The sequence below is a fragment of the Paramisgurnus dabryanus genome, chromosome 12 (assembly GCF_030506205.2).
Source record: "Paramisgurnus dabryanus chromosome 12, PD_genome_1.1, whole genome shotgun sequence".
NCBI lineage: Eukaryota > Metazoa > Chordata > Actinopteri > Cypriniformes > Cobitidae > Paramisgurnus > Paramisgurnus dabryanus.
The window spans coordinates 24,746,682-24,763,436 of record NC_133348.1 but is presented as its reverse complement, the minus strand read 5'-3'; the positions used below and the strand labels follow the sequence as shown (position 1 = coordinate 24,763,436).

The following is a 16,755-nucleotide window of genomic DNA, read 5'->3' as shown; positions in this document are numbered from 1 at the left end:
GAGGAGTGGACGAAAATAACTTCTTACTGCCCTCCAGGTCTGCTTAGCACGACGTGTTTAGCTGAGGTGTGTGTAATTGCCATTGTATTATACACTGTAACCCAGAAAGAAAGTAAAAAGGAGCGTATCACTTACAGTAAACCTTGATTTGATTTGATCCTTTCATTATCACATTTATGAAGATCTTCCGAGGTGCTAACGAATACATATGGTGACAGACAGTTTTGACAGCCACCATTATGCTGAGTGTCAGCTTATTTATGTAAAATATTAACTGAGCATAATCAACTGTTTTACAATAAATAGGCACAGATGTTCCTGAAAAGGGAACATATCACAACCCTGTCCAAAATATTTGTTAGCTATTTTGTGTTTTCTACATAAAAAGCATAATGTAAAGATCATTCTGTAAAATATATTGCATTGATATCTTTGATGCTCCTACTTTTATATTTAGATTCTGAGACTTTAGCTTGGATTTCACAGATAAGACCCCCTACCAAACTTACAATTTCTAACAAATAAAATAATTTATTGGATTGCTTGCAGTTGCTTGCCATAAATAGAAAGACATTCATAAAAAAAAAACTCAGAGAAATATTTTAGTTGGTTTAGCTAATTGAAAAGTTTTTTTTTTTTAAAACAATTTAAGTCATATTAAAATCCCCCGCCGGTTGAGAAACACTGCTTTCATCAAATAAATTCACTTAAATCTCTTTTTGGTATTGATTCCAAGTCATCTAAAACTGTTTTTAGATTATTTGCTTGTACTATTTTAGATTCATGGTCCTAGTGGGACTAAATCGCTCTCTTGACGCATCAATTAACCCCAGCCAAACGAGTACAAGAAACTCATCATCAATGGAGACGCACGCACACCTCCTCAACCTCATTGTCCCACCGTAAAAATCCACTTAGGTACTCGGTGGTAATCAATTAAGCTGCAGATGCGCGGGAATAAAAGATGAATGCGATCTGTAATCCGCAACACCTGCTCCGCGCGCGGGATCGGTAACGGCACTCGGCGCGCGCTCAAGCGGCACTCCAAACAAAGACTCGCGCTGGAATTAAAGCGCTTAATTAAAAGGCCACTGACGCGCGCCTCTCATCTGTATGCTATTTATAACCGCGCATCAGCTCGGTGGGGAGAATCTCCCGGGTTATTTCTGTTTTATTCATCTCACATCAAGTGTCACATTCGCGCGTCAAAAGTAAAGCATCGTTTTCTCGTTTAATAAACAGTGTCAGCATGCCCGGCGAGTGTCCTATACAGTATGTGTGCCGTTTCTTTCCATTTAAGACGCGCCCCCGTCAGTGCCGTGCTGTCTTGTCTTATCTTTTTTGAGGTCTGCGAGACGTGCCTGGTTTCTCAATCTCGGGTTGATATTGCGCAGGCGTGATCCGGACGCGGTGCTGAGATGCAGCTGTGGGATGCGGAGAGGGGACTCCCGACTCTGCGTTGTCGATGTTAACCTCTTTCTGGGGCCGAACAAACGCCGCCGCTACGGGTGGTCTGTTCCCTGGAGACCGCCTTGAGAAGGGAGGAGAGAGAGGGAGCGAGAGAGAAAAGAGGAGGCGGGTGTCGTCTACGCTTTTTCCCATCACCGCGCTGCACACAACAGTCACCAACCTGTGGATGGTGGTGCGCGCTGCGGATTAGACACAGTCTAGCGCTGGGATCGTGTGGCACGAGCTCGTCTCGAGGATCGCAAACTGTCTGCTTCCAAGCGCTGGACATGCGGTATTTGTAAAGAGTACGCGCTCGGCTCTGGCTGTATGAATGGCCCCGCTATGGAGGAAGTTGCGTTTCCCCGAGTCCGCGCACGGCGGAGGAAAACTCGCTGCCTGCCCGCCACGTGCGAGGACGAGTTTGACTGCAAGGAGCTCGAGAGTCTCTTTCATAAGTACAACCTGAAGCTCGAGCAGACCGCCACGCTCAAAGCGCTGGCCATCCTCATCCTCGCCGCGTCGGCGTTGGCGCTGGTGGAGCTCCTGTCTGCCGGCTCGCGCTTCACCGTGTCCAAGGGCTCGCACCCGGTCCACTGCGTCATCTTCACCTCACTATTTATCGTCACCAACGTCAAATATCTACAGGTCACGCAGCTGCAACAAATCGCGCGGCTCACGCTGCTCTTCAGCTTCACCTTCGCGCTTCTCTGTTGCCCGTTTCCACTCGTGGTGGGTCACAGCGCACCTCAAGGGACGCAGGGTGCGCAGGGGCCTGATGCGCGGAGCGCAACACCTGAGCAAGGTGTTTGGCAGCTGATGCTCGTTACGTTCGTTGCATACTCTCTGCTACCGGTAAGGACGCTCTTGGCTGTTTTGTTTGGCATCCTGGTGGCTGCTTCCCATTTCATCGTGACGGCAACGTCGGTAACGGCCCATAAACCCCTCATGTGGACACCAGTAAGTTTGTCATATAACTTTTCTTCAGTTTTTACTTTATTTGTGTGTGATATAATCATGACGAGAACACCCCAAAGTTTTTCACTTGCTTCATTGCGCATTAAGATTAAAGGCTCAGCGCGCACGCACTGCACGTGCACACAGGTAAAGTGAAGCAGGAGGGCCAATTTGGTTTCAGCACCACTGGTGGTGGACAGCTCCTGGAGAATCCACAATGAACACAACACAAAAAGTAATAAAATAAAATTATACCAAATAACCTTTTAGCAGAATAAAAACAGACCTGCATAGATATTATTATAATCATTCTAAAACTTTGTATCAAATATGAACATAAAATTAAAACAAAGCTGTAAACACAGGGAGTCCTGTTTCGTCCACTTGTTTTTCTTGCTAAGAAGTGGCTAATGGAGCACACAGCTCGTCACCTCTATGCCACTGATTTTCTGTGACAGTTTCACATCGCTCCCTACGTCCTCGCTCGATGTTAAATGGTGTTTGTGACATATGCTCACACAGTAATTAAAGCTTCCATCAGAAACCAAACTTGTGAGATCTGAACTGGATAGGGTGGCCTGCTGAGCCTTGATTTTATTGAAAAGATTGATGGAGTGCCTAAAATCTATTCAAAAATGCTTCAAAGACCTTAAGCACAGAGGATAGACATAAACTCATTAAAATCACCTCATCTAAAAAGATCAAAACATTTAGGGGCATCACATGGGGCACCAGTACATAGAATATACTGTATTTCATTATTGTGCTCCAAACCTCAAGAACACTTCACATCTAGACACAAGTGGCATCGTTCATATGCTGAGCTAATGAGTTTTTTCCTGCACAAACCATGATGGCATAACCTTGATGCAACACCATATATGCTCAGTCATACCTCTCTCTCTCACATGACTCGGAGAGGTTTTATAGTGTTGTCTAATCAATAAATCCCAATCAATACCAATTGACCCTGCTGGCCACCTGATTTACAAGCCTCGTAACCTTGCTGAGGATTTGTAATATTCCTAAGAGTTTGTCTGCATTCCGTTAAGCAATTCAGCAAAAGGCCTTCACTTTCATTCACAAAGGCCTTGTTTAAAGAATGCATAGACCAACAGAACGAACTCTGAGTAATCTAATTTTCTGTTGCTCTATGAATGAACAATACAAAGCCCTTAATAGGCTCCTGTTTGAAGTGGCATCTCTCAAAGGCAGTCAATTGCTTATTCTCTCAGTCACAGGGGCTAATCCAGAGAGATTCACAAGCTATCTAGTGTGGGGGTTTGTGTCAGTCTTCGCTCAGGAGTTTATCATCTCGAGATGGATTGAAAAAAGTGAACCCGGTGCCCCTCTCGGCAGAGTTTTCTTCTCTACCGCACATTACTGTAGCTCCACGTCTGACCTTTCTTACTCTTTATTTCTCAATTTCTAACAACCCACCTAACAGAAATACAGCATGTCACATTTTTAAATGGTTAGCCAGAATCTAAATTTAGCCATAATCTTTTTACTTTTACTTTGTTTACTGCATGTTTTTTGTTAATCAAAAGGAGAATTTTTTTTTTGAATGCTGATGCTAATGATTTTTACATTTTCATTACATTTACGTATTTGGCAGACACTTTAATCCAAAGTGACTTGATTTACATATTTTGTCAGTATGTACCCAGCAAGCAATTGTGTGTAAGACTATAGGCTAAGCAAAGGCACAATTTGGGCTGTCAGTGAAAATTTTATAAATGTCTAGTAATCATAGCCCAAAAATAAATGAAATAAAATTAATAAATGTAACCAAACACCTTGTAATCACTGTTGACTTTGCTAACATGATGGAATATCAGTGGCGGTTGGTGACTTCTTTTTTCGAGGGAGCTCAATGCGAAGTTCATCACAACATTTATGTAGCCCGTCATGTGTGTGGTTCATCATTTCAAAATATGTGTGCATCGAGAGATCCTGTGTGCATCACGTGTCTTGTCAAAATAATACCTGTTGCAGATGCAATTAAAGGGTTTATGATAAAAGAGACGCAGACGTTTGCCAGATACTCGCATAATCTCATGCGTAATCAGAGTTTACTGTTAAGGGAGTGCCTTGCGTGTACTTTGTGAACGTGAGCGTCTCTTTTATCATAAACGGTTCTGACGGGTGTGCAGCAGGCACTTATTTTGACAAAACACGTGATGCATATGGTTCACATGACACACACATATTTTGAAACGCAAGCAACACACGACATTTCGAACACTTATTTTGAATTAGTGACCCTCGTATGAGCAGTTATGAGCTGCCACTGTGGAAAATTATACATCTTGCAAGTTATTTTGGCAATGTTGTGTAACCACCAAATTCTATTTTATTTTGGCTACTCATAGCTGGCTTATATCGGGTCTATAGTTGGTGAAATGATGGCCAATGCTTGCTGGGTTACCAACTGAGCTATAAACGGTTTCAGCAGTAACAACATAAACATAGAACACACGTAACTTCCTATAAACTTCGGTAAGAATAAATAACAACAAAGTCATTTTAAAGTAATTTATTTATATAACAAGCAAAATAAACAACACGTAGATTACACAGGAAACCAAAACATTTGTTATTTTCAACTAGGTATTTGTTCAAGAGTTCAGTTTAGCAACTATCAGACTATTAAAAAAACTTAAACCGGAAGTAAAGTTCTAAAGCTTAACCGCGACACCGCAAGTGTGTCCAATAAAACCATCTATAGGATCACTTTCTTTTTTGAATTTGTTTTTGGAGAATGCTGTCAATCATAAATATTCTGCCCTAACATTCTCTTTATTTCTTTATGTACTGTACAACAGAAGTTAATATATGTTTGAAGCAACATGTTAGCAAGAATGAGTTAATGATGGCAGATGTTTGGGTGCATATTTTTTCAAAAATCTCCTTTGCATTCAAGTCACGTTTGTGGCATTCATTTTATATAATATAAGTGGCGGCTCATGAATGCTCATCCCAGGGGCGCTAATTCAAAATAAGTGTTCGGAGTGTCATGTGTGTTGCTCATGTTTTCAAAATATGTGTTTGTTGCGTCATGTGAACCATGTGCATCACGTGTTTTGTCAAAATAAGTGCCTGCTGCACACGCGTCAAAACCGTTTATGATAAAAGAGACGCTCACGTTCACAAAATACACACAAGACACTCCCTTAACAATAAACTCTGATTACGCGGGAGATTATGTGAGTATCTGGCAAACGTGAGCTTCTCTTTTATCAAAAACCCTTTAGACGCGTCTGCAGCAGGCACTTATTTTGACAAGACACTTGATGCACACAGGATCACTCAAAGCGCAGAACACATATTTCGAAAAAAGGAACCACACACATGACGGGCTACATACATGTTGTGACAAACTTCGCATCGAGCGCCCTCGAAAAAAGAAGTCACCACCTGCCCTTGCATAATATAAAAAATTTAAGATGTAGTGCATTAACATACAGCTTTAAAAATGATGCTAAAATATAGCAAAGACAATATATGGTTTATAGAAATGTCCCACAATAACATCCACACAAATAGTAACCTCATGTGTTACCACACACAATGTCAAAGTTTACACTCTCTGCTATACAACGTGCCACTTCCAATCACTGAAAGTTTGTATTCAGGCAACAAATGAAGAGCTCAGATGCAAGAGGAGCTAAACGCCACCTCCATCAACAATGAGATATTGATATTAACTGAATGCTCTCGGAACGTATTATATATCCATTAAGATAAAAAAAATGCTTATTATGTGCAATAAGAGGGTTTCGCGTCTGTTCTTTTCCATTGTTGTTTTAATGTCAAAATCTTTCTGTGTGGTTCAATAAACAGAAGTGCTCAGGTCCTGTGCTCAGTCACACATACAGACCCAACTATCTTCTCTCTGTGTGCTTGTAGCTGGTAGCGAATGCGGCGCTGCTGGTTGGTGTGAATCTGTCGGGCGTGTTTGTGCGAGTCTTCACTGAGCGTGCCCAGAGGAAGGCCTTTCTACAGGCCAGGAACTGCATCCAACAGCGCCTGCAACTAGAGGATGAAAACGAAAAACAGGTCAGAATATCACAATTAATTTAAACACATGAACGCACAAACAAACGCGAAGCTGCTTGATTCAGATGAAATGAGGTATTTCAATTCTCCATCAAGTTAAAGTTGCAGTTTGACAGGTAATTACTTTGCAAGATTGCTTTCATTCCCCTTTGACTAGTTTAAAGGTCAAGCTTTCTCTGCAAACACACACGATCATATGCAGATACGCATAGGTACACACACAACACACATGTATACACTACGACAACAACAGTAGTTAGGTAAGGGTAAAGTTTAATTTTTATATAAGGTTTATACAATTTTTCAGACCAACACATTTTGAGTTATTTTAGAAAATGTCCTAGACCTTTCAGTTTATAAAATACAATGATATAGGGGCCACCTCCTTCAAGTCCAGAAAATGTAATCACAAAAGTAATCTAACTGGCTCCAGGGGGATAAACAAAGGCCTTCTGAGGGTAATCCATGCGGTTTTGTCGTAAAAATATCCTTTTAAACGAAAATAACTAGCTTCCAGTAACGCCACCTCTGCATTCAGGAGAGAGTATCAGTCAGAATCCGTAGTGAAGAGTAAAGTCAGCACACTTTTCTTAGTGACGTATGACAAATGCCCTCCGCAAAGTGCGTACAGTCTAATCTGAATGCGAACGCGACCAAGATGCCGGCATTACCGAAAATTACTTTTGTTTTAAATATGCATATTTCTACAACAAAACCGCATGGATTACCCTCAGAAGGCCTTTGTTTACCCCCCTGGAGCCATTTGGATTACTTTTGTGAAAGATGGGTGCACATTTTTGGACTTGAAGGAGGTGGCCCCCATATCCTTGCATTTTATAAACTGAAAGATCTAAAACATTTTCTAAAATAACAGAAAATGTGTTCATCTAAAAAAATGATAGACATATGCATTCTGGGATGGCTTAAGGGTGAGTAAAAATGGGTTTAATATCATTTTTGGCCGAACTATCCAGTGGCGGCTCATGACTGCTGATCTGAGGGGCGCAAATTCTACATAAGTGTTCGGAGTGTCATGTGTGAAGGAACAATCCTTCCTAAAATGCATTAAACTTTCGTTTACAAAGACGTGAAACTCACTGAGTGGTCAGGGGTGTTCACCGATATGTTCACACAAAAATCGCTGCAAAAGACGCATTCCAACAGGTTTTATCGTAGTTTTTACCAACTCCATTGACTTGTATTAGATGTGCTGTGAGGTACGGTATTACTCCGCGCCGGGAACTTTGTTTCTATTCTTGCAATTGGCAATGGCGGATTAGCGCCACCACCTGGGCTGGAGTGTCTATTATTCAAGCTCTCAACGGAAGAATGTACGGGTGTGAGGTGTTTGGAAAAATAGGTCCACAAGTTTACAACGAATGGTAAAACACCTGTTGGAAAGCATCTTTTGCAGCGATTTTGTGTGAGCATATCAGTGAACACCACTGACCACTCAGTGAGTTTCACGTCTTTGTAAACGAAAGTTTAATGCATTTTAGGAAGGATTGTTCCTGTGCATCTATAACAACAAACACTCGAAAATTCTCGGGGCAGCCGCATATGTCGAAATTTCAGTCAAAACCGTTCTATTTCATTATAAACAATCTGAAAACAGGGCTTTAAGTGTAAAATACCGAACTTGTCCTTTAAAGAGAGAGGACTTCTTTACTTAAATCAGATCAAACAGGTTGCTGTACCTGTCGTTATGTGCAGAATGTACATATTGGATCTCGTGTGCACTTACAGTATTTAAACACTTACCTTTAGTGGTTGGACAAACCTCTACTATTCCACTTTCTTTTGCTCCAACTTTGGTTGTCACTGTTGATTATATATCAATGAAGAAGAATGTGAATCAAATAGCAACATTAGCATAACTTATCTCCCTCGCTGAGCTCCAGGTAGATTGCAGTGGATAATTACCAAGTGATTTATAAATGAAGTGGAGGGCCATAAGATGCAAAACACACTCATACAAACTAAAGCAAAGAGGACACTTTCCCCTTGTTCCTTAGCGACTGAAATTGGTTATAATTGTTTGCACATGACTCATCTACCTCCCACCCAACAAACTCCCTGAATAGAAGGTAACACCACCCACTCTATACATCACACCAATCTGTAGCGCACAACTCTCTCGCTAACATATATACATACATGCTGTTGCGCATGCCTGCTCAGTCGGTTCAGAGATATGAACCCATCTGTAATCTTTTCTATCTGCATATACAGAAGATCTATAATTTGAGAACACTAGTGTTAAATGCACATTCAGCAAGAAAGGCTCATGTATATGTATTTGATAAGTGGGGGTTAGAGGTTGTTTAGTGTAACTGAACGGTTTCTGGTAAAGAGGTTACTAATGAATTTAAAAATGATTTGGCTTTTGTTACTTTTTTCTTGTTGAAGTATTAATATTCATATGAGAGACTTGTGAAAGCTGTTTTATTTGATGCGATGCGGGTCACCTCATTTTTGGATATGCAATTATGAAGTATGACCAGTCAAAAAGTATTCACCATACTAACTTTACTTATAACTTGCTTTACTTAAAGCAAAGACCACCTGCAACCACATTGGAAAGCCTGGATGTTTATAAGACGACTTTGTATTTGTCCGTTTACTTTAAGCTATTAAAACACTCATAAGATGTATGAATATACAGCCCAGTCTCACGAAATTTCGTTATATAGTCACGTATTTTTTTTATTCTTTGTTCGTGCTATTATCACGAAATTTCGTGTTTTTTCGTGATCGTATAACAAATTCCTGTTTTCGTGTGATTATCACGTATTGGTTACTCAACTGTTTTGTCCTATTTTCTTACCATTGTCGCTTCGGTTTAGGGTTAGATTTACATAAAATGACATCCCTAACCAAACCCAACTCTAACCCTAACGCCAGGCGACACATAAAAAAATAAATCAGAAAAAATAGTATAAACCAATATATAAAGTGACAGTCTAATGCAAGCACCAAATCTAACCCTAAACCGAAGCGACAATGGTTTAAAAATAGGAAAAAGCAGTTGAGTAACCAATACGTGATAATCACACGAAAACAGGAATTCGTTATACGATCACGAAAAAACACGAAATTTCGTGATAATAGCACGAAAAAAGAATAAAAAAAAATACGTGACTATATCACGAAACTTTGTGAGACTGGGTAGGAATATAATATGTAGTGTCAAGATAAGAAACGTATAATATATTTTAACTTATACTTAAAATACACTGTAACTTAGGTAACTTTGTTTTTTTTTTATTTGTTTGTTTATTTAACAGGGACAATACATTAAGTTTCGTTACACAGAGACAACCGATGCCGTGTACATAGGGCATATAGCATAAAGCTAGTTTGCAGCACTTGTCCCTGGTTAGGCTTTTACACAAAATTAAAACAACCAAAATTAAACAAGACCAATCATCACAAGAAACAAACAAACAAACAAAAAACCTACAGATAAACATACATATATAAAGATAACTGTGTGTGTATATGTTGTACATTTTGTCATACCTAAGCCCATATGCAACTTTATACAAAGCCACAAACAATAAAATGTAAATCAACCTGTATACATATTAGTTTGTTGAGTTCATTACATGTTTTAAATTATCATACTCTTAAAAGTTATAGCCACAAATAGGTATTATAATTTATTGTAACTGTTATTACATTTACATTTATGCATTTGGCAGAAGCTTTTATCTGACAGTACATTAGAAGGTATACATGCTTTTATCACCATTATGCCTGCATTATAATCAGGCCCGGATTAACACAACGTAGTGCCCTAGTGACTACATTTGAAGTGCCCCCACCCACCCAAAAATATTTTAAAGGTCTTGTCAGTGTCAGTCCAGACTAACTTTTTTACAAGGAGCACTTTAGTGCAAGCAGAAAATATATAGAGGCACACCTCAAATCAGCCTGCAATGAAATTATTCACATTTTCCCTAAAAAATTACGGTAACACTTTAGAATACAGATCCATTATTAATAACTACACAGGAATAAATGAGTAATTAAACAATATTAATCTAGTAACTACTGTTAACTAACACAAAACTCTGATTAACAAACTGGTAAGTAATAGCACACAGATGAACATGGAAGTTCACTTTATTAAATGATATTAACTTATCAGTAACTACTGTATTTTTCATACTTCCCAAAGAACATCTGAGAAGGAAAGGGAAGAAGGAAAAATGACTAACAATACATTAACACGTTTGCTACTGTAAACTAATACACAAGACTGTTTACATTATCAATCGGTAATAGCAGACTACTGGAACTTATAGATTCATCAACCATCCAAATGCTTATACAGTGAGTTTTTTTTAACCTAACTAACCTGTCAACAAAATATGTTTTATGCATGCACTGTAAAAAGATTCCGTAGAAATTACAGTATTACTGGCAGCTGGTTGCCAGTAACTTACTGTAGATTTAAATTTATGTTAATTACCTGCAATAGTTTGTTCAAAGTTAAATTAAAATTAAACATTAGCAAATCCTTATCTCCACAGAATAAAACTAAAATAACAGCCTCATGCAAAGCATTCTGGGAAACAAAATCTAAAGGAAAAAACAGAAAAAGGTCGATGATGATTTTTGGTTCCCAGAATGCTTTGCATGAGGCTGTTATTTTATATTTTTATCCTGTAAGACAAAGACTTGTTAATGTTTAATGTTCATTTCACTTTGAACAAACTGTTGTCAATAAATAACATAAATTTAAATTTACAGTAAGTTACTGGCATCCAGCTGCCAGTAATACTGTAATTTTTACAGAATTTTTTTACAGTGTGGATCCAAGCTCATAGCCTGTTGTTGTTGGGGCCATTTTTGGCCATTTTTGCAATTTTTTTGTCTTAATTTGGCCACAACTTTCTCTGTGTTTCAGCAAATGGACTGATTTTTGGTGACAAATCTTATATTTACACATATTTTAAGAAAATGCTTTGAAATTTTTCAAAAACTTATCAATATACCGTGGGCAAATTTACTACCCTTACGTGTTGTTAGCGGCCAAAAAAGGCCACTAAATTAAACTGCTGTAAAAATGTATCGGATGACATTTTTTTCACATTTTTTTTTGCATAAATCTGTTAATCAACCTCAGTACTGATCAAAACTACCAAATGTTTGCAAAAATTCCATGATTTTAACTCTTTCATTGCCAAGTTTATAAGTAGTGTCACTGATTTGGGGAAAAAAACACACAAAATGACAGATTTTCAATATAAAACGTGACTGTGGACTGGATTTTCTTTTACCTTTTTTACAGTCTTGGGCATGCCAAAGATTGGTAAAAACATTGGCTTTGATGGATTTTTAGTTTTTGTGCAGCATCAGATTAAATTTTTTTCTCCCTCATTTATTGTTTGTGGCCATTTTTTCCCCATTGACTTCCATTATAACAACATTTTTTGATTGCAGAGCCATGACACCTTATTACCATGCATTCTTGATTCTTTGTGCCTTTTCCTTTTGCAAAGAGGTAAAATTTGTCATTTTTACTGTTGATCACCATGTGGCACCATTAACCCTTTAGTAGCCTGTGCAAAAAAACAGAGCATAAATTCTGGTCTGTACATTGAGTTATATGGACTATAAAACCATTGTGTGTGTACGAGTGTGTGTGTGTACGAGTGTGTGTGTGTGTGTGTGTGTGTGTGTGTGTGTGTGTAGGGTTAGTGTTAGTATTGAGGAGAGAGCACCTCCCTCGCGCACCAGTTAGTGCTGCACTGGTGAGAGGGATTTAGTCTCCTGTAGCTGTCCCTCTAGACACAAATCCACAGACACCAGCAGGCACCAGCAGCTCAGGAGTGAAGAGGGGAACATGCAAGTGGTGTACAGAACCAAAAAAAGAATAGTCAGCATTTGTATCCGTTGTGGTAGACACACTTGCAGAGAGCACCAAGTAATATGCTGCAAGTCCTGCTAAAAAGACTGAACACACACACGTACACATATACACACCAAAAAATTAGTTTGATTGTTTAGTTCTCCATCCATCCTCTACTCTTGCTTCATTGTTCAGTTTATTTGAAGTTGTTTTTGCATTTTGGTTCATAATAAATGTTGTTAATAAATCTGATGAAGAGAAGATTTTTTACAGATTTTTCCACACAGACGCACGCACGCACGCACGCACGCACGCACGCACGCGCACTCTCTCTCTCTCTCTCTCTCTCTCTCATGCTGTTATAGTCCATATAACTCAATGTACAATCCAGAATTCAAGCTCTTTTTTTTGCACAGGCTACTAAAGGGTTAATTGTGCCACATGGTGATCAACAGTAAAAATGACAATTTTTACCTCTTTGCAAAAACTAAAACCACAAAGAATCAAAAATGCATGGTAATAAGGTGTCATGGCTCTGCAATCAAAAAATGTTGTTATAATGGAAGTCAATGGGGAAAAAATGGCCACAAACAATAAATGAGGGAGAAAAAAATTTAATCTGATGCTGCACAAAAACAAAAAATGCATCAAAGCCAATGTTTTTACCAATTTTTGGCATGCCCAAGACTGTGAAAAGGGTGAAAAAAAATTCAGTCCACAATCACTTTTTATATTGAAAATCAGTGATTTTGTGTTTTTTTTTCTCAAATCAGTGGCATCACTTATGAGCTTGGCAATTAAAGAGTTAAAATCATGAAATTTTTGGAAACATTTGGTAGTTTTGATCAGTTCTGAGGTTGATTAACAGATTTATGCAAAAAAATTTGAAAAAAATATTAATCTGATACATTTTTATAGCCTTTTAATTTAGTGGCCTTTTTTGGCCGCTAACAACACGAAAGGGTAGTGAATTGGAACAAGGCACAAGGGTTAAGATTAGCTTTCCATTAACTACTATATGAATAACGGTAACCCGCTACTAATATTTCAAGTTTTACTACATCATTGTAAAGTAATTACAGATTCTTTGGATCAGTATTCTAAATTGAAAATCATGGTAACCCACTAGTAATGACTCAAGTGTTACTGTCACAAACTGGTACGGGAGTGAGGACGCAAATGCAGAGTTCACATGAAATAAATAACATTTAATAAAAAACAGGAAACAAAACACGAGTAAGATACAACTGCAGGTAAAACAGGAACATCCAACACAGGAACAGACAGGGAAGTAATGGCAATGATCCAGCAGTGAGCAAACAGAAAGCAGGAGTATATATACACACAGACTAAATGACAAACAGGTGTGATGAGGCAGGTAATTAATCAATGAATGTCCAGGTGACAACAATCCGAACAGAGACAAGACATGACACGGATTAACGGTGACAGTTACTACATCATTCTAAAGGAATTACTAGTGGGCAGGGCCGGCGTCAAGGGGGGGCATTCGCGGGCAGTGCCCGACCAAACAGGTTGTTGTGCCCCCCCTACAAAGTTTTTTATAAATTTAATACATATCAAGAATAATTAAAATAAATTAAACATTGAATGTTTCATGACTTTTAATGTAATCAAATGAGGAAAAAATAGTTGATATAGGTTTTCTTTTATTAAAATAGACCAGTTTCTCTGATTGGTTGTATTGCCGGGTCTCATGCATCATCAGGCTTAAGCATATTTGTGACTTGATACTAGCAACGTCTTTTTTCGCGGCATTTTATGGAACGTGTAAAATATGGATATTAGAACATTTAGAACGAACCAGCACCGCCTGCTTCATCTTCATGCAAACACAGACTGGCTCAAACTCAGACATTAGAGGTCGAGGTGGAATTTACAAATCTACAGGACACTGTTTTATGGAAGTTTAATGTTTGTACATGCTGTCTTTAGCTATTTTAAAGGTAAGTTAGCGTTGTTTTAAATTACATAAGCTTAAATGTGAAGTGTGGCTATAGACCGTTAACAGCATTACGACGTGATTATGGTAAAGCGGCTTTTTTAAAGCTAGGATGCGCTCATTGCGCTGTGCTATGAAACCCATTCATTTCAATGGCTTGCGCCGCGCGAGGGCGGTTTGTTGCGTCAAGCAAAGAGCGAGCGCAGCGGAGCTCAGCTTGCGCTCACGCCGCGGTCGAAGTTCAGTAGTTTTGCGCATAGTTTGTGGTCTTTTGCACTTTATACGGGAAATGAGCTGACAGTCTGTACCAGTTGTATGATTGTGTATTTGTTGCTTTAATGTCTTGTTTTTGCAAGTTATTGTTTCTATTGCGTGCCCCCCTGTTGGAAGCCAAGTGCCCCCCTGTTAGTTATGGTCTGGCGCCGGCTCTGCTAGTGGGTTACCGTGATCTTCACTTTAGGAACAAAAGGAAAAACATATCAGCAAAATATAGATATCTTTTAAATTAGCCACATAGATTCCCTATGCTGATCTTAGGTCAGCATCTACAGTTAGTAAATACAGTTTATTAAAAAATTTTTGTTGCAGGTACAATATCCAGTGTTACAGTATCTGTTGAATGCTGTATTCTGATTGGTTGAGAAATGTTCCACGGGTATGCATTATTTTTTGATAATTGCACACCTAAACTGTCAAATGTCTTAAAAATAGGCACCAGAGCAATGTTTGTGATAACCGTGGTTTAAGCAGAATAATTGACTCCGGTCCTTTGAATTTTTGAAAATAATGCACACCCGCGGTGTAATGGCATTACCAGGGCTTTGAACCCGATTTTTTCCCAATTGGTTCCTTCCAAACAGAAACAATTTTTCAACGTTTCCCGAACCGGTTAATAACATTCCATGTCAGCTGTGGGACATACAAATAAGTCGGCTGATCATTAGGACATTACACAAAATTATTAGTCTACATCATTTTACTTAAGTCTCTATCTTGTCATCAAACATTAAAAAAGGCTATATTATGTAAGCGGCATAACTTTAAAGGAACAGTAGGTAAGAAATGTATATCAATTAATCATAAAATGGCCCTGATATGTAACTAGACATTAAGAAATAATTTTCATTTCAAATACTTATATCACTGACAACAGTGGTCTGGCCAGGATATTTTTTTATTTAAAAAGTGGAGTTGCAGCCCTCAACTGATGTTTATGTTGTCATGTTGTGTATTGGCCACCAGTTGTGTGCAGTAACAGTTTTAGCCACAAGTTTTGTGATTGCAATACCAGTTTTGGCCACAAGCCTACATACTGTTCCTTTAATTCTGACATGCCTACATTTGTTGAGTCCACTTAGACACACGCACACACAGACGGAGGATGAATTCCAAACGGCGCTTCAGGAAGAAAATGCAGCATAAACAGTCGCTCCACATAAAGTGAAAATTACGTTGTTTTTCAGTGCTTTATTCGCCAAATGTATTTTAATGGACTACAGTATGAGACACAGTAGAGCAACTCTCTCTCAAGTTTATACATCAAGAGTTGAAGGGCATAGGGATAATCATGTTTGATTGGAGTTGGACCGGACACACTGAACCGCATGTGTGTCTGTGCATACAGAAAATTTATCACTTTAGCCCCTTTTGTGGTTAAATTGTTTAAAATCACTTAAGTGTTAACATTTGCAAGCCTTTGAAACCCGTGCAAATTATCAACTTTCACCCTTTTTTAAATTTGCGTATTAATCCGCGAATCGCATGCGAGCCGAACCGTGGGTCGTGATCTGTACGGATCACGGATCAACTGCGATCCGTTACACCACTAAGTAGTAAAAAAAACAACATCTTGAGATACTTGGTAGCCTACAATATTTACCTCTTATTATTGAGCATTAGAGACTTGGGCTTGTGTAGGCTACTTGCTGGTGGCAGGCTTCTCATTTCTCAGATGAGTCAACGATGATTGGAAGTGAACTTCACGGAGTTATATTGAACAGAAAGTTTGAAAGTTTCTGGTTTCATTTCTGTTCCTTGCAAAACATCAAAAGTTTTTACGTTTTCGTTCCGTGAACCGATTCAAAGCCTTGGGCATTGCCACCCTGGGTGTGCATTATTTTCGTATAATTCAATAGCCCGTCATCAATTATTCCTTACTTATCCATTTAGCATATTGTAATAAGATGAGTGTCATGGCTTAAGCCTACAAACTTGTATCCTTTACACGTTTCTAACTGCAAAAGTACTGCGCATTTCAGACTAAACCAGCTGCCGTAGTCAGCTGCGCAGTGCATTATCGGATGAGGAAGTGTTTGTTGACAGTTTCTATTAGCAATATTAGCACAATGACAGATCCCAGACATACCTGGTGTTGCGAGGAGGTGCGGAGCCTCAGAAATTTGGTGTCTTTCGCCGTTTGTAGTGCATTAAAAAAGCCATATCTGCGATTCAAAAAAATGAACGGTGT

At 38.8% G+C, this 16,755-nt stretch overlaps 1 protein-coding gene across 2 annotated transcripts in view; it reads left to right on the top strand.

The window, feature by feature from the left end:
• The first annotated feature begins 1,001 nt into the window (after positions 1-1,001).
• The window catches only part of adcy1a (adenylate cyclase 1a), a 68,207-nt gene continuing 52,453 nt past the window's right edge, over positions 1,002-16,755 (top strand). The window contains exons 1-2 of one of the 2 annotated variants that reach the window (XM_065257298.2): positions 1,002-2,406; positions 6,316-6,465. In XM_065257298.2, the coding sequence (XP_065113370.1) occupies positions 1,777-2,406; positions 6,316-6,465 (780 nt within the window). In that variant the 5' untranslated portion in view covers positions 1,002-1,776. The remainder of the gene's footprint in view (positions 2,407-6,315; positions 6,466-16,755) is intronic. The other variant, XM_065257299.2, reaches the window with a different exon arrangement.